We start from the raw sequence: 25,697 nt of genomic DNA on the forward strand, positions 1-25,697 counted from the left end.
CCGCCATGACCCAAACACCTCTCACTAAGTGCCAACTCTAACACTCATTTCAACATGAGATTTCTTGGGAACACACATTAAAACCATAACACTTTTTCTGCAATAATTTTTCAAATGAAGAAACTGAGATATGAAGAAAAGTAACTTGGTCAAGGTCACATAATCCATAGAGAGGAAAGCCAAAATTTAAAGTCAAGACCAGTAAGTACAAACTTAGTTTAATTCTGTTTTACTTAGAATAAGACTTAATGACTAATGCTCAGCTCCTAGACCTGTGGTTTGTGATCTTCTAGGTTGTGTTAAGATTTTAATGAAGAGTTATGCTATCTTTACCTTTAGCTACCTACTGCAAGGCAATGTTTCCCATCTTGAATGTTTGCCAAAGGGACTTCAGATCCATAGATAAAATTTGTGTAAGATGAGAAAAAAAAAAAAAAAAAAAAAAAAAACACAAGATCATCTCTGGGTCTCCTGAAAGTAAAGGCAGAAGTGAATTTAAAAAAAAAAAAAAAAAAACTTTCTAAATTATGATGAGAAAGGACAGCCAGGAAAAACGAAGGAGGATGAAAAAGCTGTACACTTGAAGGGTTCCTGAAATAAAAGTAGTTTTTATTTTTGACATACATTATATTAAGATCTTGGAAAGTTTTCATCAATCATTTGCAAGTCTCCTTAGGAAGTCACAGGGTCTTTTAATTTATTCAGTCAAAGTCAAGTAGGAATATCAGAAACCAAAATTCAATTGCACTGTGGCACAAAGACATTACCTGGCTTTCCTGCAATGGTTAAGAAAACCTCACAGTCATATTCTGTGTCTGGTTTCAGGTAGAACATTTGAGAAACTGGTTATGCCAACCATACCAAGTAAATATTGATTTAGTAAGAACTGACAAAAAAAATATGGAAAAAGTGATTTGAGTTTATCCACACACACACACACACACACAAATGGAATAGGTGATTTTGATTAGTACAGATTGAGGTTCAGTACATCTTCTAGGTATCATTTTACTCTAGTCTCTCTAAAGAAATACTCAAAGAGGCCTCCAAAAAGATATGTTATATTCTTCTTTTTCTTAGGGCCATAGAACTTGTAGATTTTCAGAGCACTTTGATGCTCCATTTAGACAAAGATTAGCTAAAATTAAATTTTACAGACTTTATTGTTTCCGTATGCTCATGAACTCTCTCTTCTTTACTTTGGCTGAGAACTCTGTTTCTCCAGGACTACAGCATAAGAGTAAGTAGATGTATTTGTTAGTTTCATGTAACTCTGGCTGCTGTATAAATCAATCACAAGATGAATAATGGTTCTAACAAATTAGATACTTAAGTTTTGCTCATGTAATATCCAAAATAAGAGTTTTTGATCCATTGGATCAAATATTTTGATCCATTAGATCCATTTGATCCACCACAACTCTTTCATGTGGCGATTCAGGAATCCAGGACCTTCCATCTTGTTGTGTTAATATCTTTAATTGGTAGCTTCCAAGATGCTGCATTTGTCTGCATCAAGCAGGCAGAGAGGAAAGAGCCAGGAAAACTACACTTAGGAATTTTTAATGCATCAGGACCGGACATGTTGCAGATCCTGTTCACCGGCACTTATTTCTATCGCTCAGTCAGGTAGCCAGTGAACTCTAAGAGGAGTGTAATCTGACTGTGTGTCATGGAAGAAGGAATGTGTTTCTTTTACATGCCCCTGAGATTGTGCCCCACAAACTAGTTAGAATATTTTACTTTTTTTTTTCTATTTAGTTTCTGGTGTAAAAGAAGAAAGTGGGAATTATACTTTATCAGAAAAGTACTTCTATGTTATCTTCTCTCCCCTTTCTGGATCTATTTTTCATTCTGAAGAATGTCTGCATTTAAGACAGAAGTATTTGAGAAATTCTTCATGGTGCAATGAACTTTGGAGACAGGGAGACCTAGTTTCAAATCTTGCCTCTGTCGTTTACTACTTGTGGACCTTGGGAAGTTACTTTATCATTGTGTTCCTTAGTTTCCTCATCTTTGAAATGGGCATAATAAAATCCAACTTGGAAGAAAAGTATGAATTTTACATAAAGTCATTTAAATAATACATAAAATGTATTCTTTGGAATTTTTGAAAGCCATTATTAGGATATCTTTATGCTCTTAGTGCTCACCTGAAAATCCATGAAAAGGATTTGTATTAGTTATGTTAACACAAAGCTGCAATGACAAATATGCCCTAAACTAGCGGGGCTTAGAAGAAATGGTTTATTTTCTTTTACATAGTTTTTCTGCAGTGAGCATTCTGGTTTTCAGGCTGTTCTGCTCCGTGAGGTTTTGGTGATTTTGCAAGTCATGGCCATTACAGACAATAGGGATATTGAAGACCAGAGGAAAGTCAATCTTAAAATACTAATCTGTGGAGGAAGGCCTAAAGTTAATGATATTTCTGTGGATAATTAAGATTTGACTCCTCTATAGTCTTTAACAAATTATTTTAAAGATAACCAGTAAATCATTCTATTCAGTAATTTGATGATAACCTTTTCTATAACCTTTCTAGTAATATTTTAGGGATAGAAAAAAATTCATACTGGAGGTGAAATGAATTTTGTTGGGTATATAAATAAAGTTAGGGGCCTAGTTGAGAACTGCAACTTCATGTTTATAGCTTGCTCTTAACTGTACGAAGGTATAGCACTTCTCCCTAAGAATGGTAACCGTCATGGGGATGTAAACCAAGAAATCTTGGTCAAATGGAGAAATGTTGAAGACAGTGGTTAATGTAACAGTATGCACAGTGTGATTCATTTTTTGTATAATAATATGTAATTATTCAGCAAATAGATACCGAGCACCAACTATGTACCTACTGATAGAAAAAAAAAATCCCTTAAAGTCTGAAAGAATTAACACTGGATAACTAGTTTATAAGTTACTGTATATTACACCTTTTCCTTATTTGTACTGTTAAGATTTTCTACATCGTGGATTTTTTTTGAAGAGTGAAAGTATTTAAGATAACTTATTAATGTTATTAAAGATCTTACCTCATCTTTGTGCTTTTCTAAATGATACAATCAAATGCAGATCTGTTTCCAGATACTCACTTATAATATGGAAATACCTATTAGTAGTACTAAATAAGATAATAGTGCTCAGTTAAGAACGATCGTGTCAGATGGGCGAAGTTTGCTTCTGGAAGCCACTCCAATTAGCTAATTCATGACCAAGCATTCAGATCCTTTATTTCCTTTCCAAAATCTATTGTTTTCAAAATGTATTGTTCCAGTGAATGAATTAGCATTAAATTGTCCTGTCTCATATGACAGTTACCAATAATATATATGTTGTGAAATCTAATGGACACTTCTACACCCTCCTATCTGTTATAGCAGCAGCAGTCAGTAGTGATATGCATTCCCTTCCAAAAACTGTTATCACTCTTGCTTCCATGACACTAGATTTTTGGAGTTTTTATCCTGTCTCCATGGCTGCATGTTCTACATCTCCTCTTCTTGCACCACTTTTGCAATAATGTGTATATATAGATATATTGTTATGTAACAGGCAGAAACATTTGCCGCATATATAAATATCTAAACGAACAAATATATAAACAAATCTAGTCTTCAGTGCAGAGGAGTGCCACTTGAACTAATAGTTCAAGTTTTAGGAAATGGAAGAGCAATGAGCAGAGGCACCTGTGTAGCCCTTCTGCTTGGAAGTTTGTTTGCAGGACCAGCCCTGTAAAGGTGAACACACAACTATAGATAAACAACTTCAAGGAACAGGCACTCTACAATTCCTTATCAAAAACTACATTGTGGAATACATTTACAAACTTCATGCTTGATTTCTCTTAGTTTCCATGCAGCTTGAATCATTGAATCATTCACGAAGTTCTTTTGTTGTTTTAACACATTAAATTAGCTAATTACAGCTGAATATGTAGTGGAAAATAGCATCTGTTTACAGTGGAATAATATAAAAATTACTTACCAGTAACAGAATAAGGAGCAATTTGCAAAAGCTAATCATATTTGTGCACTTATCTACAAAAAGTAAATTGTTAATATATGCCCAAGGGGGAAAATATCACTTGCTGGTTTACGAAGTGAAAGCAGTGATATTAACAAACATCACTTAGACAACAGATGTATTTCAGATTGGAATGTCTCAACTTTGTCATAAAATATAGATGTTTACTAATTTTTAAAACTAACTTTGACCTTGGTAAATTCAAACAATTTGGAGATTAAGATATCATAGAAATTCAGATTGTCTAAAAAATTTTTTAATATCTGCAAAGTCAAAATTTTAATACATCTTTTTTTTTTTTTTGAGATGGAGTTTTGCTCTTGTTGCCCAGACTGGAGTGCAATGGTGCGATCTCGGCTCATCGCAACCTCCACCTCCCAGGTTCAAGAAATTCTCCTGCCTCAGCTCCCAAGTAGCTGGGATTACAGGCATGCACCACCATGCCCAGCTAATTTTGTATTTTTAGTAGAGAAGGGGTTTCTTCATGTTGAGGCTGGTCTGGAACTCCTGACCTCAGGTGATCCACTCGCATCGGCCTCCCAAAGTGCTGAGATCACAGGAGTGAGCCACCGTGCCCGGCCGAAAATTTTAATAATTCTTACTTAGAGAAAATGTATTTCTTCTTCAGTGCTAATAGCAAATGCCATTGGAAAAAAAAAAATACATGCCAAATGCAGTCTCTGTTTGGCATTTCTTCCTCAAATCATTGAATGTACTTTTAAGAGGTTAATTTAAAAACTGAAAATTGGCCTGGCGCGGTGGCCCGTGCCTATAATCCCAGCACTTTGGGAGGCCGAGGCAGGTGGATCACAGGGTCAGGAGATCGAGACTGTCCTGGCTAACACAGTGAAATGCTGTCTCTACTAAAACTGCAAAAAAAAAAAAAAAAAGAAAAAAAAAATTAGCTGGGCGTGGTGGCGGGTGCCTGTAGTCCCAGCTACTTGGGAGGCTGAGGCAGGAGAATGGCGTGAACCCGGGAGGTAGAGGAGCTTGCAGTGAGCCGAGATCACGCCACTGCACTCCAGCCTGGGCGACAGAGAAAGACTCCGTCTCAAAAAAAAAAAAAAAAAAAAGATTAATATCTGAAAATAATGTAAAAACGTAGAGTAGAATTTTAGAAATCTCACTGAGTTGCAGCTTTTTGTTTGCTTCTCCACATTTAGAAGCCAGAGGTGCTTACATTTTGTAATTATTGAGACTTTTAACTGATATATTTGTAAAATTTTAAAAAGTACATGATTTACTGAATGGACCCTTTTTTCTCTGGTTACAATAGACAGCAACGAATGGCACATTCAAAAGGAAGATGTGGTGTGGTTTTCTCCCCTATATTTATCAGGCAGAAAAAGAATTCTATGTGAAGTTGATCTTTAAATTCCCTTTCTCTAGATGCCAGGGTGAAACCTATTCAACTAACAGTCTTAGTTCAGATATGTTAATAACATTCATTAAGACACAGCTCTCTTTTATATCTAGTCAGCCCTTGATTAATACCCGCATCCTGCCTTCCTGCTTTTGACCTCCCCTTTATAAGGTTTCCGTAAATGTTAATTCCATCTACTACAATTTTAACTCAGGGCGAACAACCTTACTGCCAGGTTTGGAGGACAACTCACTGTAGCCTTCTATAGTTGGACTTTACCAATCCCCATTTTGCTGTTCTAGTGATAGGACTTTTATCCTTATGAATTTGGCCTCTAGTGAACAAATTCTGAGAGATGATTTTCTATATACAGAGAGAAATATGTTAACTTTCTAGTTAACTTACTTTAGTGTGAGGATGAAAAGAGAATGATTCATTCTTTGTTTGGAACTTTAAGATCTTAAGCACTTTAAGAAAAGACTTAAAGACTTTTTTAAAGCTAAGTGATGATGTATACTTTAGTGCAATGAAGAATTTGGAAATATGTTGTCCCATAAACGGTCAGTTGGAGTCTTAATTCACTCATTCAAATGTTGCAGCTGATAAAGGATTGTGTTTCAGTGGTTAAACAGGAAAATACTTTTTATTTGTCTTTCAAATGACATTTCCCAGTGGCTTCAGTTACCATCTGTTGCTGATTAATTTCCCAATTTAGTTACAGCCTAGAATTCACCCCTAATCTACAGACCACATTGCTACAGAGCCCACATTTTACTTAGGTGTTTTTAAGGATCGTTAAATTCAACATAACCCAACTCATGCTCTTCCCCCAAACCTTGGGACTTCTTTTAATATCAACCATTCTAGGAAATGAAATCTCCAATCATGCATTTGCAAGAGGCAGAAATCTGCCAGGCATCTTTGAGACCACCCCTCAAAATTCACCATCAATTCTGAAAAATTTTAATTTACATATTACTCAAATGATTACTCATTTCTCTGTTTTCACTGTCATAATCAAATTCTTAGATGTGGCCATCTCTTACTTGTGCCACTATAATGATCCTTTTGCCTTTCATTCCTTCCCCAGTCTTGCCCTCCTCTTCTCATCTAGACTCCCTGCCCATGCCAGAGCAATGTCATACAAATGCAAACGTGTTTTATTTCTTTTTTTTTTTTAAAAAAAAAACACTTGCACAGTCTTCCATGTTAACAGAATAAAGCACATAATCTTTAAATGAACCTACAAACTTTGTGCAAGAACTGACTTCTCTCCCCATCACCTGCTTTATATTCCCAAGGATACTTCCTGTTGTCTGAAAGTTTCACATTTGGGAATATAAACAAAACATTGCATAGTCTTTTATATTTTGTTTAGCATAGCATATCAGTATAGTTTATGGGAATAGGTACTGAAAAATTGAAGAAGACCCTCAGATAGAGTGATGCTCATAATATTATTTAATCCATTTATGGGCCTGTGATAGACTGAGTGAAATTACATGAGTTAATTGTCACAAAAATCAATAATAATTCCTATGCACTATTTAGTCTTATGTCCTCTGAAGGATAAGCCACCGTGAAATCACATAATAAGGTTATTTATCATTGTACACTCTCTTTTGGGTTGAGAAGTGGGGCTACAAGTTTGGTTTCTGGAGTTAGACTTCAGTACAAGTTCTCTTCTGTTCGTACTCTGTGGTTAAGTTGCTCTAGCTCTTAAATTCTCAATCCACCCATCTATAAAATTCCCAAGATAGTTGCAATTGCCTCATAGGCTTTTAAAAGGAATAAGTGAGAATATTCATATCATGTATTCATTCACTTATTCCACATGAAATATTCACATCAAGTCTTCAGCTCACTACCTGACACATTGGAGTGTTCCATAAATGCCTCACACAAACAACCACTGTGTGACAGAATAGCAGTATCTCCTTAATACATTTATGACACACTAAACTCTTCCTCCAAGAATCACCACGGGAAAAATTCCTCTGGCCAAAATCCTACCAAGGACTACTAAATACTATTGGTGGATAGTGTGCAGTTAGCACCTAACTAAACACTAAACCCTTTGGATTAGAACTTTATTGCTGACACAACTCACTGACACCTGCCTACATAGCCAGACAGAAAACATAAACACAATTTTTTTTTCTTAATGCAGTAGGAAAACTTTTAACACAAAAATAAATCAGTTATGTGTACATGTTCAGATAATTCAGGCTTCTAAAGTCATGCCACTGTCCCTTCCCAGCTTACACTCCCTCCCTCCAAGAGTTAATCTGGTCCCCAAACCACTTCTTTCTGCAATTTTGGTTTTATAAAAGTCGCTGGGCGTGGTGGCTCACATCTGTAATCCCAGCACTTTGGGAGGCCGAGGCAAGCAGATCACAAGGTCAGGAGTTTGAGACCAGCCTGGCCAATATGGTGAAACCCCGTCTCTACTAAAAATACAAAAATTAGCCAGGCATGGTGGCAGGCGCCTGTAGTCCCAGCTGCTCGGGAGGCTGAGGCAGGAGAAATGCTTGAACCGAGGAGGTGGAGGTTGCAGTGATGAGCCAAGATTGTGCCATTGCACTCCAGCCTGTGTGACAGTGAGACTCCTGCTCAAAAAAAAAAAAAAGTTAAAACAAAAGCAATGCTTTCTCTGGGTCCACCAAATATTTTTCTAAGTCTAGGAGGAAAGCATTATTTAAGAAGTTGGATGATTTCCCCAGACTTTGCATATAAAATGTCCTACTTCAAAGATCTTTTTGGTCACAGGGGTGTCCTGAGATGTTTGAAAAGTTTGCTGAACTTTTCTTAAAAAACATTCTTTTTTTTTTTTTGACAGAGTCTCGCTCTGCCGCCCAGGCTGGAGTGCAGTGGCCTGATCTCAGCTCACTGCAAGCTCCGCCTCCCGGGTTCACGCCATTCTCCTGCCTCAGCCTCCGGAGTAGCTGGAACTACAGGCGCCCGCCACCTCGCCCGGCTAGTTTTTTGTATTTTTAGTAGAGACGGGGTTTCACTGTGTTAGCCAGGATGGTCTCGATCTCCTGACCTTGTGATCCGCCCGTCTCGGCCTCCCAAAGTGCCACCGCGCCCGGCCTTAAAAAACATTCTTTACTTTTTTCCCAAAACCATAATTTTAATAAAAGCACAGTTTATTCACAATTTTCATCCGTATCTAGAATTTCAGCCAGGGCACTAAATTGATTTATACAGAAGAACATTCATTATCCTTTATTTTGGCCAAAAATTGGTATTCTCATTATAGGGCCCTATTCTATCCCAGGAAGCCATAGATACTGTGACATAATTTATCTTACTGAATTTGGTGATGCTCTTGACAATTATTCTAAGGGTTGGTGTCTTTTTCTCCTAATTTTCTATGTATTCTTTATATAGCTGGGAGATTAACCCCTTTGCAAAAGGAGTTAAACATTTTTTTTCTAGTATTTTTACAGATTTATATTACTTTGCCTATGGTTTTTTTTTTTTTTTTTATAGAGAAGTTTTTGGGGATTTTTGTTTGTTTTATTAAGAGAAAGTATCTCACTCTGTTGACCAGGCTAGAGTACACTGGCTCACTGCAGCCTCAAATTCCTGGACCCAAGTGATCCTCCCACCTCAGCCTCCTGAGTAGCTGGGACTGCAGGCACATGCTACCACACCTGGCTTTTAAAAAAAATTTTTAGTAGAGTTGGGAGTTTTGCTTTGTTGCCCAAGCTGGTCTCAAAATCCTGGCTTCAGGTGATCTTACCACTGTGGCCTCCCAAAGTGCTGGGATTACAAGTGTAAGCCACTATGTCAGGCTAGAAGATTTATACATGTAACTTAATTTTTTAGTCTGACTTGTTTACCACTCTATCTCTCATTCCCCAGTACCTACAAGAGCATCTGGTGTGCAGTAACTGTTCAGTAAGTTCTTTGTGAATGAATGAACAGCTAAAGGAATTGAATATGGGTAGACTCCACCAAAAGAGTTCAGGTTTTAGAGGTTACTTGTGGTCTTGTTCCCCAGCTTTTCTCAATGTAACCAAAGTGCCTCAGAGAACTGTGATGATGTTTATTTTAACACTGGAAAAACATTTGGCTCAACTGTAGGCCATTATTTTGTGGACCCTGTGGATTTCATTAATAATTGAACATTTTAGAAATGATCTTTGGGACAAGTTCATAAAAGGAACAATCAGAACTATTCTCAGATTTATGAATTAGAGATTGCAAATTCTGCAAAACTATAGAGGGAAGACCTTCTTTGACTTATGGAGGAGTAAGAAATTTAGTCTTTCCCCTAAGGTGTTCTTCAGCCAACACAGAGTATATGTTATGTGACTACGTAGGGAGGAAATGTGTTAATGATGCCATACTCAATTTCTCTGTGTTGGTTTTAGAGCATAAATATTTCATTTTAGAAGTTTAAAAATGATGTTAACAAAGGACTAGCATTTCCTGAGTACTGAAAATTTTTATGTGCATATTTAAAAGAATTTTGTCTTTTAGATAACCCCTAAAATGCAGTCATCACTGGAATTATTCATTGTGTTTCTCAGATTTAAAAAGAACCTGTTAGTTATTCGTTTAACTGTTTAAAAAGCGAAACAATCTCCATATTATTCTTTTGCTACATCCCTTGAAAAGAGAGGTCCCATAAATAGCACAATTTGTGTTTGATGATAAGCTTCGTCCCAGAGAAAAAATAATAGTTGGTGTTTGTGCCAGATGGTTTTCCATCATTAAGTGCCATAAAAATCCCCTGAAGTGTGTTCAACAGATAAGGCAAAGTGCCAAAGAATGACAGAGAATTAAGTTAAACCCTGTTCACGTACAAAATCCATTGAGACTCCATATGCATATTTCCATTTTAAAATCAAAATGTGAAATTAATTCAACATGAATTTAATAGGCAACTATTTAGAGATGTATGATGGATCCTAGGGAGAGGTTGATGAGTAATATCAGGTCTTCCTCTCTCTGTTATGAGATCCACTCTCTGTCAGGAGAAACAGGCATTTAACCCTTCTTATGGCAGTGATGTAAGTGCTACAATGCAGATGTACCTGAGACTACATGGAGAAGGTGGCATCCCAACATCTACCGGGTAAGTACAGGTGCTCCACGCAGAGGGAACTCTTTATACAAGGGCTTAAAAATGATTCTTCTTGTAACATTTTCCTTATGAAAATAAAGTGAGGAGAGCTATTGCTCATTTATCTACACTACACATAGTTATTCTTGCTAGAGAGCAGACATTGGGAGTAGCAGAGAGGGGAGCATTTGCTGGAGGAGGAAATAAAGGATTAGAGGAGACACATTTTATTTATGCCAGGATATAAGACAAGTTTTTCTCTGCTGTTGATACAAACATCTATGACAAGTTGACCCTTGAACATAATTATAGTCAACATTTCTAATTCTTCCCCAGCCTATTCAAATGGTGTGTGTCACACATGGAGCCAGGTATCAAGCTATGGGCATTCTGAAGGGATTTTGTACACTGGTTGAGCAGCTAGACAAAGTGGTTTTCAGAATTTTCTCAGTTTTGTACAAACTTGAAATTTTTGTGTTTCTATCTGTAGAGTTAAAGCTCATTTGAGAGCTCTGATTTACGAAAAGCTCCAAAAAAGATTGAGTAAATTTAGCAGAACCTGTCTTCCTTCTAGCTAGATTAATCTTTGTGTGCTAGCTTCCAAAGCCCACTGCTATCCTCTGTTCCTCAATCAGGATTACTCTCTTAGAGTTCAAGGAGATAGCTGTTTGAATTCAAGATATACAAAAGCAAGGGTTTCTTTCATAACAGGAACCAGGTAGTAACTCTCAAATTAGCTTCTCTCACTCAGGTAAGCACTCTCTATTTTATCATTCATGTTAGATACTTGAAAACATTAAATACTTAATGTTTAGGAATCATGAAGTTTATAGATGAGTTGAGAAGCTTTGAAAAGATAACTGACCCCCTGTAGACTATTTTTTTTCACAACCATGTAAGTACTTAGTGACAAAGTACTTTCTTTGCTTATAAAAATTAGTTACCTAATGTATCTGAGAATCTGTGACATGTTTCTCTTCCTTTTCTTAATGTGTATTTAAAAATTTTTTTCCCACTGAGTAATGGTGTATGAAAATCACAGTAATCTTGCGGTATTATCTTTTCCCCCTTTTTTTCTATTCCTGTAGCTGTTACTGTTCATTTCTGTATTGAAGAGTACAGAAGACAGGAATACATTTAAAGTAAAGCATCAATCACTTGAGCTCAAAAGAATACTCTTAATTGAGTCATGTTTTTCACTTCGGGAAAGAATTTGAGTGAATATTCATTTTTATTGATAATGCAATCTTCTATTTATATGATAACTATACAATAACAAGTTGAAATGAATTATTAAATATTCTATGTGGGGCATGTAATTAAGAAACAAAAATATCTATATCCTGTCTTTTTTCACATTGCATAATTTGTATTCACAGCAGTAAGGAAAATTTCTAACAATGAACTATTCTATCTTTAAATTTCTTCTTCAAATGTTTTGTTAAATAGAGTAGTAGAGAAGACAATCTCTTGGCTTACCAGCATGATTTCTGCTTGCCTGTTGGCTAGGGAATTTTCTCAATAAAAAAGCCATAAGTATATAAGGAAAAAAACTAGACATGGGTAACACTAACTCAGTTTAATGCAAATAAAACAGTGGATTAGACACTTCTTTGTTATAGTGAAGTTTTAAGAGTTTGATACAGGGGTTGATTTTTGCTTATTATTACTGTCATTATTTTGATTGAGAAGGGGGTTCTTCTAGCCCCTGCAAACTGTATCATAACAATGCATTCAATATAGAGATATAAGTAATGAGATCAGGAATTGTCCGGTGACAATAATTTCCTTGGAGAGAAAAGATAAAATCTGGAAAGAGAAAATCACAAGGACTTGGAAAGCACTCATATGTAATGTTAGAATTATAAGGATGTTTTCAAAGTTAATTTGCTATTTGAGTTCATCCTTCTTGGATAGAAGTTCCTTAAGTACACATGTGTCTGAGATATTTTTGACATGTTTTTAAGGAAAAAAATCATTTGATAATTTTCAGGGGGAGTAATACACATTGTTCACATAAAAATGTTCTATCTTCAAATGATTCTACATTCATCATAAAAAACCAGGACTTCAGCAAGAAGTGCCAAAAGAAAGGGCCACTTTGGGAGACAAATGCATTTATACTTAAGATGAATAATTTTTAAACTTTAGAGTTAACCAAATCACCTGCAGGGCTTGTAAAGTACCCATTACTGAGCCTCCCTCTCATAGTTTCTGATTCAATATGTCCAGGATGGAGATTGAGAATTTGTATTTCTAACAGTGTCCCAAGCCCATGCTATGATGTTAAGATTGCTGGTTTGGGGACCAGAGTTTGAGAACAAATGCTTTATATGAATGTTAAATGAAGTTGAGAGTTGATAATCAAAAAGTTAAGATGAGTAAGAATTTGGAAATCTTCTGCTGAACTGGTATATACTAAAGTGATATTCCAATTATTCAAAAAGCCACTGAGTAATTAGAATGCATACTGATCTTCACATATATGGCTGCACCTGTGCATGTGACTTAACTAGTCGGATTGAGTGGGTGTATGCCACTACTATCTCAGGTTCCAATCAGCCTAGTTGTACTAACTGATTGAAGGTGGGGAGGTTTCCAGTGACTCAAGGGCCAATTAAATGCTTTCAAATTCAAGGTTTATTGCAAGGCTTTCACACACCAATAACTATGCAAATATAGTCAACACACACAGACAGTAATAAGAAAAAAAGGGGAATAAACTACTGATGAGTAGCTCAGGAGACCAACACATTGCTGGCCATGGGTTTGGGGTGTTGCAGCACTTAGGCAGAAAGGAGGCCTCAGAATTCTCACCAGCAGGGCATCTGCAGGCATCTTAGCCCTGGTTGGTTTCTTTTCTGTTTCTATGACCCTTCACAGGTTTGTTCATGGCCATTATCTCAGCAGTCTTTTGGCTTCACTTACTTGCCAAGTCTCATGGTGTCTGGACACAGGAGGTGCTACTTTATCCCCTCAGTCTACCATATATATCTTTATAACTTTGAGGGGTCAGCAATTTCACTGTGGGCTGAGTCACTTGTCATAAGTGACTCCATTTTGAGACATTTTGGATCATAAAACAGTAATATATATTATCAACATTAAAAAAAGATAAAATTTTCAACTTTTTTTCCTGTAGTCATTTAAGATTCTAGGATATTATATTTTATCTGATAATTTTTATCTCTGAAATAATCTAAGCTAAAATTTAATAAATTAGATTAAAAAAAAAAAAAAGGAAAGAAAATTTCAGTTGGCTGGAGTGTTCTCTTCTTTCCCCAAGGAGGATGGTGACATCTCTAATAACCATTGTTTTTTTCTTTTCTGGTGTTACATTTTAATATTGCAGGGGAAGAAAAAAATCATTCCTCTGTCCTTCATAATTCTTAGCTGGGACAGACCCTTACAACAAAAGACAGATTAACAAAAGAAAAAACAAACAAAAGTTTACTAAGTTGTATACCTGAGGCATGCATCCGCGATGACCCAGAGAAATTAGTAAACCCCAAGAGTAGACTCAAAGAGGTGACTTTGACTTCAGGTTTGAATAGCCAGTCTCTTTACCCCTTTAGGGTTTCAGCATCCTTTGCTGAAATATGGAAAAAAGTTTATAGAGAAAGGCCCAGTTATGGGGAAGTGGCCAGGAGGAATACTGTAAACAAGAGTAACTGTATTATGCAGATTTCAATTCATGCCTTCTCCGTTGATCAGAGTCTCTAGTGATTTAGAGTCATCCTTATCTTCCTGGTACTGGGAGGGAGATATATAGATGTAAATTTCTCTTTAAAAAAAGGGTTACTTCTCTGTTCTGAGAAATTCTCCTTTGTCTGCTATTTCTGAAAATAACCAGCTCAAAATGGTCTTTGTACTATATTTGCAGTGGAATATTCTGGTCTCCTATTGTAGTTACCTTTTGGGTTCTTCTTGCCCACTGCACACACAAAATCAGTTCACTGAGACCCTGGTATTGCAGTAAAGAAAGAGTTTAATTAACATAAGGCTGGACATGTGGGAGAGCTCAAGTTATCACTCAAATCAGTCTCCCCAAAGCCTCTGAGGTTAGTGTTTTTCAAGGACAATTTGGTGGGCAGGGGACTAGAGAATGGTTGCCACTGATCAGTTGAGGATGCAATCATAGGGGTGTGGAAAATGTAATGAGTCCTCCTCTGGGTGGGGGACCACAGGACCTGTGGAATCATGAGTCATGAGTTTTGGTGGGGTTCCTCAGTTGTCAGAATGAAAAAGTCTGAAAAACATCTCAAAAGACTAACTTTAGGTTCTACAATAGTGATGTTATCTATAGGAGCAATTAGGGAAGTCACAAATCTTGTGACCTCTGGCCACATGACTCCTGTGCAGTAAGGGATTATAGTAACTAAGCCTACATTTTAGCAGGATTCAGATTCCTTCCATAATCCTAATCTTGTGGCCTTTTGTAGGTCTAAGGTGGTTTCAGTCCTGAACAAGGCGGGGATCAATTTTAGGAAGGGACTATTATCCTTGTTTCAATATTAAACTATAAATTAAATTTCTCCCATGGTTAGCTTGGCCCACGCCCAGGAATGAGCTAAAATGGCCCACCTGCGAGGTTATAAGCAAGATGGAGTCAGTCGTGCTGAACTTCTCTTACTTTCATAATCTTTGCAAGGGCAGTTTCACTCCAGTCATATTTTGGGGTGGCATGTCCTGAATTCCATCAATGTGATAATGTTTATTTTCTTTTAATACAAATTTAATGTATGATAAAATTACATAATATCACAAGCTAAAAAGGCCACCTTGTTCTTTTTGAAATTATTTGTGTTCATGAAAATTGATTAGTTATGGTTACTGGATATATATGCTTATAATAACTGTCTGAGTTTTTAAAAAGCATAAGACATGTTTTGTAAAAGAGATGTAAAAAGTATGCAAGGTATTGGTGCTAATGGAATAAAAGAAATACCTAAAGAGTAACTTCTCAGTGAATTTTATAGGGCAATAACAATTTATACAGAGGTTTCTTACTTAGCCAAATGAGATAAATGTGCATGTGCATGTTTCAAAATGACAAAACCCCTCTCTCAAATGTTAGCTAATTAAGACTTATTTTTATCTACTGAAACTTCAGTTGCATTTCAACTAAAGACCATTTTGAAATATTGAAGATAAAATTTGAAGATTGGAAAGTGGCTGGCTACTGATGACTAAAATGTGGTGATTACATCTAAAATAGCGTTCTGTTCTACAGGAACACGTGTGTGCATATCTTTAATGTCAGCACTTGCCTCTGGGATGACACTTATTAGATTTAATGGTGTCATGTGCTATTTCAAGATTGGCATAGTGGATTTTATAACACAATGTGCTAATATTCCACTTATTATTTAAAGTGTTAAAAGAAAAACTATAGACAAATTAAATTTAGCAGAGTTTAATTGAGCAAAGAACAATACAAGAATTTGACAGCCTCTGGAACCAGGAAAAGTTTAATAAGAAGACTCCAGGGCTCTCACGTGCCTGAGTAACATTTACAGACAGAAAAAGGAAAGTGACATACAGCAAGCAGAAATGAGGTACAGAGATAGCCTGATTGGTTAACTCTCCCGGTTTGTCCTATTTGAACTTGGTTTGAACGGTTGGCCGCCTGTGGTTGACTTAAGTTCAGTTGCTGTGACTGGTTTAGACTCCTCTACTTGTTATGCAGTAAGTAACAGTCTGTTTATACATCAAGTTAGGTTACAGTTTACTATGTATGCAGAAACTTTTAGGGCAAATTTAAGATAGGTGGGAAGGTAGCTTTAGGCTAAACTTAATTCAGTTTAATTAAAGTGAGTTGTTAAAGCTCAAATCTTACTGTTTTGCTCACATCCATATGTACTATGATCACTCGGTTCTGCTTTAGTTTTAAAATACAAAATTCTGAAATATGGTACAATGAATTAGTACAGTTACTTATTTAACTTAGAAGTCATGTCTGTGAAAAATAATTATTTGCATGTGTATTGGGAATTCCCAGGCGTCTGGGAATGACTTGCCTCAGAAAATTGCTGATAAATAATAGGACACAATCTCATAGGGAATTTGTTGTGCTAGTATATGGTATAACTATCCTACACTTCTCTGCTCAAAAGAAAAGCAGAGGAGGCCCAAAGAGACATCCCAGGCCAACTGGTGCTTTAAGGAAATCTCTCAGTAAAATTCTTTCTTAGGCTGCAGCTTTTTTACAGTCACAGAAAGATAAAATATGGATAAATAATCTATCTGCTTTAATCTATGTGTCTATCTGCATCTATCAAGTGGCCTAAAGGGGAAGGAGACTGGCTGGGTTTTCTGCCTTCACACAGGGAATACACTGTTATACAGCACACCTGAATCAAGGTAGACTTAGAGTTATGGGGTCACTATAGATAAATTAGAAAAAATTATGGTAGGATAATCTAGGAACAGTCCAATAAATTCTATAAACATTACATAAAAGTCAATGATAAAGAAAATTTAAAATATCTAGAAGGGTTAACTGTCTCTATTAGCCTTCCAACCTGTGTGCCTACTTCCACCCCAACACACATACCCTGCACAATTACAATCATATTGATATTGATGTCCTCTGCAACCATCACCCCACTATACTCATTTTCTCCTAAATTCTACATTTCTTGGTTTATCTATAACACCTTGGACCCTCATATAATTTATTTATTTTTAATTTGGAAAAGATTTATTTGCCTTTAAATCAGATAATTTATAATTAAAATAATTATTATCAAGGTGTTTTGGTACTGTCATTCAATAAACGAGTGAGTATGCATTTCATTTTGTCTTATTTTGCATTTTAAGATATTAAGTGTGTCTGTTGGGAGCCTATCAACTTCTGGTCATTTTGTCACTCTGTTCTTCCCGCAACTCTCCGAGCTGTTTCACTTGTTAGAGGGCATTGGTTTAGTTTTGCCTGTGCAGAGAGGTTTTTGTTTGTTTGGTATTTGGGTTTGTTTTGTTTTGTTTTTGTGTGTTTTTTTGGTGTAAGACTTTCTTAACTTGTGGGCTTCTTTTGTAGTAAGTTTCTTAATTTCAAAAATAGTGATAATCACCTGGTCCTATGATATGTTAAGTATTGTTTAATTTTAAATGTCACTGAGAATGTTAGATTTATTAGGAACCTATGAAATGTATATTTTGGAGGTATAAATGGAGATAGCACAGTTAATCTCACCCCCCATCTTTTAATATATATTATCTGTTAAACATTAACTTGTATCACCAAGGAAAGGGTTACTTGCAAAAGAAGAGAAACTCTGCTTTTAGGGAAATGATATAGCCAGATGCCTAAAGAAGATGACTGACTATTCTGTGATTTTAATTGAATACAGCGTATCGTTCTCAAAAGTTATGGCCAAAGGACTTGATATACTAAAAATGAGAATTAGGGAAAAAATAAAGGACAAAATTTTGTCCTCAAAGTGATATTCTCCATGTAGGATCAACTTAATCCAATCTATCACTGGTTCCTCAATTAACTATAGCATGTCTTTACTTCATATTTTGGCTCACACTATGTCTTTTGATGTTATGTGTTGTTGGAAAACTTGTAACTGATGCATGAGTGTGCTCTCTGTTCAAACTGTTTCTAATATATAATTTCCTTGTCCAGTGTTCTTTCAATAAGGGTACCTAGTCCTTTGAGGATATCTTGCTAGAATGATGCCAATGAAGATGTGGACTATTTAATTATTTGTTAAAATAGATTATATTGCAACACCCTAGTTATCACAGTTGCTGTAATGAAGAGGACAATGTGATTATTATTTTTTGGCAAAGTGAAATATTTAGTTTAAACAAGCAATGGGAAGTAATGGATAATCTAACAGGAATAATCCTCTACTGAGATATCCTTTTGTGGGGGACATTTGGAAAGGTTAAGACCTGGAAAACCTAATTTAAGAATCTTCCTGGTCACCCTTACCCTACCCACCAACTGCAAAGTCTTTTCTCCCCCAATAAATAAACATTAATAAACATACACTTATTTAAATATGATTTTCTATCTCTATGCATTTCTTTTTTTTTTTTTTTTGAGATGGAGTCTTGCTCTGTCGCCAGGCTGGAGTGCAGTGGCGTGATCTCGGCTCACTGCAACCTCCATCTCCCGGGTTCAAGTGATTCTCCTGCCTCAGCCTCCTGAGTAGCTGGGACTACAGGTGTGCACCACCACACCCAGCTAAATTTTGTATTTTTAGTAGAGATGGCGTTTCACCATGTTGGCCCGGATGGTCTTGATCTCTTGACCTCGTGATCCACCCACCTCAGCCTCCCAAAGTGCTTGGATTACAGGCATGAGCCACCACGCCCGGCAATCAATGTATTTCACTATACTGCTCCCCTACACACACACACACACACACACACACACACACACACACAAATGCTTTTAAGAAAATAAAACATGAGAAAATGCATATCACTCTAAACCATATATATATATATATATGTCAGAAGGCACAAGCGAAAGAATTGGATTGTCCCCATTAGGTAGTCCAAACACACTGGAACCTCCTGACAATGGACTGGGGCGTGAAAGATCCATGTGCTGAAAAAATGACACTAAATTGAACTTCTCAGACTACCCTCAGTAAGAAGCGAGGAGAAAGAATCTGAAATTGCCCAGCTTCTGTATGTTCCATTTGAACTTAAGCAATGCATTTGCTTTAGAACTCTAAAGCTTCAATTTCAGTCTCCAGGGTGCTTATGTCCCCTGTTTTATGAACCTTTCCTTGTAGACACCTGTTGAGGACTGTATTATACGACACACTGTAGAAAGAGAAAATGCATTTTCCATGCCTAGAAGGTGAAAGCTACTCTTTTCTAGGGCTCTTGTTAATCTTTGGGAGCCCAGCATCTTCTGTGGCAGAACAAAGACGATACGGGTGTAAATTCTTATTTTTTTTTCCCCACTCTCACAAAGAAAATGTTGTTGATGTGTCAGTGTTCAGCTACATTTCTCTTAAGATAAACGATAGAATATTTCTTCCTTCTATCCTGAGGTTTTAGAACTGGATTCCCATTGCTTTCTAGCATCATTCTAAACAGAACCCCACTGTTTGGCCATGGCCAGAATTAGCTCGAATGGTACCTGTTATTGAAAGGGAGTCTGTATTTGCAGTAATACAGAGAATGCCAGTTTAGAAATGAGCCTGATTGCATGGTTCATTTTGTTCTCCTTTGTAGAGCCAGGCTGCGGCCCACTACAAAGGCACGAAACATGCCAAGAAGCTCAAAGCACTGGAAGCCATGAAAAATAAGCAGAAATCTGTAACTGCCAAGGACAGCGCAAAGACTACCTTCACCTCCATCACTACCAATACCATCAATACCAGCTCTGACAAAACAGGTTAAGCAATGATCTTTGTTGTTGTTGTCCTCCTCATCGTCACTGGGGGTTCCCGCCCTCGTCTAGCCCCTTGTCTGTTTACTTATGTGCCTGCCACATTGATTCATGCTTGAGCCATCTTTCTGTATAATGGTAATTGTTTCCTCTCATTTTTCCAAACCCCTATGAGATTAAGATAATCACTAATTATATTCCAGATTTTGCATGTTGCAAGAGTCCTGTGGCTGTTTCAGAGGAATAGTCATAAAAGGCATTTGAAGCCATGTACCCCATAACTCTTTTTGAGAAATGAACCTTTTCAGTGTGCAGTATTTGCATCTTGTATGCAGCACCTTAGCTTATAACTGCATGGCAGATTTGATTTAACTGTGAGTACACAACAAAGTATGCTAAATGAATCGAGAAGGCCCCAATAAGGGCATTATTACAGACAGGCTTTATTCTCATAAATTCCAAATACCGCATTGTTTTAAGTAGTGGCTGTGTGATACTGGGCTTGTTATGGCTGGGTAACCTTCCCTCTGCAAACACAGGTAAGTGTTATTGATACCAATTACTCTTTTTAACAGAGTCTTCATGGTGAAATAATGGCCCCTGAATGGCCCCTTGGGATAGCTCCTGCCAACGACCAGCTTATTCATAATAGGGGAAGCTAGTGAGGTTTCCCTAAGCTGACATTTTAAATATAAGACCACTGGTTTTCAAAATCTACAGAGAAAATATTCCTGTGTGATTCATGGATATACCCCTAATAAATCACTTTCTAGAACACAGAAACTGTTACACATCAATTGTTCTCCAGTCCATGTGAATGGCAATGGTGAGAAAATGTTCATATCATCACCAATGGTAGTGTCTTAACTAAAAGAGAATCTTCTGGGTATGACTGATGAAAATAGAAAATAAACAGTGAATGAATAGAATAGATTACAACAATCTTATTACACAGTGTAACATCTACTGGACACGTATCAGCTCTTGCAAGGATTGGGGATGCTGCAAGTGAATCTGTAAGGGATAATGATGTTCTGAGTTCCTATGGCATTTTGTATTTTCTTTACCCAGGTATTACTGGTAGATGCATCATGCTGCCCTCCCTAAGAACCCTGTGTCCTCCCTCAGCCTGAACACATGTCTCATCTTTGTATGCTGGCACCTGGTCTGGCATGGGGTAAATGCTGAGTAAAATGTCTGTTGAATGACTGAGGCTTATTTCACTCCTTTGGTTTGGTTCTCTGATATAGCCAAGTTTGTGCCACCACATACTAAAGAGGAAAAAAAGACAGGCATGTCATACTCACTTCTTTGTTATCCAGAGCAAGAGCTGGATTGTGCCATTGTGTTAACTGAGATGTAAAACCTTTTAGGGAAAGTACTGGTCTTTTCTCTAATCATCTAAGACTAACTGCTTTATTTTGAGGACTGAAAGAGAATGAGTGGGGGATCACCAAAGCAGCATCTGGCATAGAGAAGTGCAGAAAAATCCTGAAGCCTTTCGATGCAAAGAAGGTAGTAGGTAGGAAGAACAAAGAGATGAGTTTGATGTAAACGGTTAAAGTGACATTTTTCCTTGCTCCCAATTTTTTCTACTTTTAGACTTTTGTAATCAAGAATTCATGTTTGGGTTATCTTGACCTTTTTAAAATATGAAAATATTTGTTTCATTAAGGATGCACATCATTTAATAATGTATGTATGGCAGGTAGAGCTGCTAACTTGGGTTAAGAAAAGCCCCCAAGTGTGTTGCCTCTGTTAAGTAAACGAGTTGTGACCACATACCTTCATCTCTTAACTTACAGACTAGAATGTGTCAACCTAGAATAATCCAAAGAGTCAGAATTTAGTTTAAAGAGAGTTTATCCAAGTGTAAAGTTGGAGGGTGGCTGCCCAGAAAACACAGATTCCAAAGAATGGAAGTCAGTATTCCAAAGTGTAGAAGTTTAGTATCATTTTTATTGACAAAGTTTAGGGAAGTTTAATAGAATTTCAACACCTCTTTCTATATAAGGCTTAATGCTTAGTTAACAATAATCTGACATTGGTTGGGGTGGTCTTATTCTTTTGGGAAAGGTATAGTTAACATTTTATACTGAGGATATAATTCTTATGGGGTCTTTGCACCATCTAGTCTTGGGTACAGGACAATAAAGGATGCAGTTAATCTATAACAAATATCAGTAATTGGAAGGGGGAGGCAGTCTGGTATCTGGTCTCTCCTAGTCATTTACAGAACAGGAACAATGAGGAAGAAAATTAACCCTAAAGAAGCAGAAATTGCAAACATATTATGTGACTCAGTCTCCAGTGCTTAACCTGCCCCCCACTATGCTTGGCATAATCAATTTAGAGGGTCCTTAAATTTTATTTTCTTTTACGACTTTGAAAGGTGGCAGTCTTCCAGGCTCTGTCCTTTTAGAAGCTGAAATGTTAACAAACTTTGCATTGGTCTTTTGAAGACAACATAAACATGCCAGAATTTAGCTAACAGTGGGAATAGTGTTGAGATGATGAAACACCCTTCTAAGCTGGAGCTAGAGAAAATTTCAAAAGGGCAGAAGAGATAGTAAAGTCTGTAAAGTTGGTGCAAATATTCTAAAGCCAAAAGAAGGAAGTGATGGACATTAGGAAAGACCTTGCTTTCCTAATCCATGAGGACCTGTATCAGGAAAAAACAAAACAAACAAGCAAGTTATATAGGTTGAGAGACTAAGAGTTCCAGCACACTCATCAGATATTTTGAGCCAAATTCTCTTTAAACTGAATTTACACAAAACTGCCTATGAGAAAAGACACCCATTTCACAGACCCTTATTCTATTCGTATTGCAATATAAACCTGAGGCATCTAGGCTAACAAATTTGAGTTTTCTTAAAGCAATTACATGTTCTTTTTATTACTATGTGCTTCCTCATACTGATTAGTACCACTCTGAAACAAAATGAGTCGGAGCCTGGCACAGTGGCATGTGGCTATAGACCCACCTACTTGGAAGGCTGAGGCACAAACAATCCCTTGCATCTGGAACTTTGAGACTAGACTGGGCAAAATAAGTGAGACCCCATTTCAGAAAAAAAAAAAGGACTCTGAGTTAATTTTGTAGAATAGTTAAATACTCGGCAGAAGGAGAAGAAGAGGTAGACAAGACTCTAGAATCAAAGATCATGCATTTTTTAATAATAAAAAAATACAATTTTTCTGGTAATGCACAAGAATGTTTTGTGATTTGTAGGCTTGTTCATATATAAAAGATAGAGACACATGAAATCACATTTTACTAATTTATCAAATAATTTTAATAGAAAAATCTAATTATATAAAAAAACTAATCTAATTGTATATATTTTAAAAGCCCAAACTAATTCCTTTGAAAAATGCTAAATGTGTCATACTTTGGTAAATGAGAACCCCTGGAGAGGGTTGGGGCAACAATAGTGAAAAAGGCAAGAAATAGTATGGACTTTAATTAGAAAATTGATTTGGCGGTTTTCTCTAAAATACAAGAGATAGAATGAATACTCATAAAAACTAAATTTTCATAGTAAACCTATTTGATTGATATAAAGACAATTTTGATTAATAATTCCTCTTAAATTTTCAAGTCATATATTATTTATTAGTATAAATAATAAGGTTTTATCTGCTGCCTGAGGGTGACACATATATCTAAACCATGGGGTTAGCTCCTGTTTGCTAACTTTATGATCTTGGGTTTTGTATTGCCTTTTTCTCTCACTCATTATGCCACTCTGCTAGAGTGCTGAGCAGAAAATCGTATTCAGTGATCAGCCACTGACTATTCACAGAAAGAATGCCTAGTTCATCTATCTCAAGGCAAAAACACATTTCCTAACATTAAAGAACAATTTTAGTTCTTGTGATCTAATGAAGAGTGTCAGGCTGGTGAATTTACATGTATAAAAGTTTACAGGCAAAAGTAATATTTTAAAAAAATATATTGAGCACTCTAAATTGTTAAGAGTGGTTACTGTTCATCACAGAATATTTCATAGAGCATTTCCAAAGATAGTCAGAATCATTGTCTAATCTAGCAAATGTTTTTAAATACCAAGATTTTTATTTAGAAAAACTAATGGCAAAAATTTAAAATTTATACTCAAAGAAACTAGGCAAGTGTAACTAAGTTGTGTTTTTGTTCTTCTATGAAATGACAAATTCAGAATTGTCTGAATAAGTTCTGCACAAGGTCATTCTCTGATCTTTCTTTACTTTTGATTCTTAGGGAATCTCATTCACGTTGTTTATCAGTTAGGTTAGGCTAGGTTATATTGCAGTAATAAACAACTTCTAAAATCCTAGTAGCTTTTGCAATATCTAATTATTTCTCACTCATACTACATATCAGCTGTGGTTTTTCTTTCATCTTAATTTAACTCTAGGACTAGGCTGATGAAGCAACCATTAGCTGGAGAATTCTATGGAAGAGGAAAAAAGGCTCTTAGAGCTTTTTAGTGGACTGGCACGTAATATTTCTCTCACTTTTCACTGGTAAGTTACATGGCCAAGCCTGATTACAATGGGGCAGGGAAGAATAATTCTCCTCTAGAGAAGCAAAACAGATATTAGTCAGCAAGAGTATAACATTCTATTGTTAACTTAAATCACGAGATCTACAAATTTGGAGAGAAGAGCTTTATTTCTTATAATGAGTTAGAGCCTGCAGGGTGGCCATCCTGACAGTCTGGGAAGCACAGCCTCCAGCAGAATCTGAGAACAGGTACTTTGAGGGAGGAGAGATAAAACAGGAATTTATGCTGAAACAGTTGGCCAAGTATACATATTCAAGGGATATAGGAGGAGCTATGAATGTTCACAAAGACGGGATGTATGCATGCATAGTAAGGAAACATGCATGTTACATATGACCCATGTTCATTTTGGGGTAGAGACTTTAAGTAAATTAACAATTAGGTCCTATGAATCAAAAGCTGAAACAGGGACATGAAGGCACTTACATATGCAGCCTCTGTAAACTGGCCAGAACCAGTCCATGGCCAGTGGTCTCTTATTAAGAGAAAGTTACCGAAGTCAGTCTCTTGTCCAGTCAAAGCTGTAGTTATGGCTTGTGAAAAGTCAGGGAGTGTTAGGCAGTGTCTGGTGGTCACTGAGCTGCAATTGTTTCAATATTGCTTATCTTGAGTCCAGTGCTTGTAAACAAGCTAGAGAAACAAGCTGCTAGAGAAAAGAAAAATGCTGTGACAGTTAGAACGTAGTTTATTCTCTACGTATAGGGGTGTGTGCCTTAAACTTTGTCAGGCATGGCCTTAGTTCTTATTTAGAATTTTGTATCTTATTGCCACAAAGAGTCTGTTCCTTCAGTCTTGTGGTCTCTATTTGATCACTATCATGATTTCCTTCAGTTATCACTTGTGCTTACAAGTCTTAAGATTCTCTTGCCCTGTCCTTCTCCTAAGTCCAGATCTGCTTTTCCAAGGCCCATTGCTCACTTACTTGGATGACTTTCCAGCATCAATACTTAATAACAGGTTCAAAAAACAAACAGGCTGGGCACGGTGGCTCACGCCTGTAATACCAGCACGTTGGGAGGCCGAGGTGGGCAGATCACAAGGTCAGGAGATAGAGACCATCCTGGCGAACACAGTGAAACCCCGTTTCTACTAAAAATACATAAAAATTAGTGGGGCGTGGTAGCGGGCGCCTGTAGTCCCAGCTACTCGAGAGGCTGAGGCAGGAGAATGGTGTGAACTCGGGAGGGGGAGCTTGCAGTGAGCCGAGATCACGCCACTGCACTCCAGCCTGGGCGACAGCGCCAGACTTTGTCTCAAAAGAAAAAAAAAAAAAAACAGTCCTCATCCTGACCATCACAACTTATTTTGAGTTCTGCACTT

At 36.8% G+C, this 25,697-nt stretch overlaps 1 protein-coding gene across 2 annotated transcripts in view; it reads left to right on the forward strand.

Annotated features, from left to right (window-relative positions):
• ZNF385D (zinc finger protein 385D) overlaps nucleotides 1–25,697 on the forward strand; it is a 342,412-nt gene that overhangs the window by 234,632 nt on the left and 82,083 nt on the right. For both annotated transcript variants that reach the window (XM_023207238.2, XM_031935070.1), the window contains one exon: nucleotides 19,668–19,830. In XM_023207238.2, the coding sequence (XP_023063006.1) occupies nucleotides 19,668–19,830 (163 nt within the window). The remainder of the gene's footprint in view (nucleotides 1–19,667; nucleotides 19,831–25,697) is intronic.

Source organism: Piliocolobus tephrosceles, chromosome 2 (genome assembly GCF_002776525.5).
Source record: "Piliocolobus tephrosceles isolate RC106 chromosome 2, ASM277652v3, whole genome shotgun sequence".
Taxonomy (NCBI): domain Eukaryota; kingdom Metazoa; phylum Chordata; class Mammalia; order Primates; family Cercopithecidae; genus Piliocolobus; species Piliocolobus tephrosceles.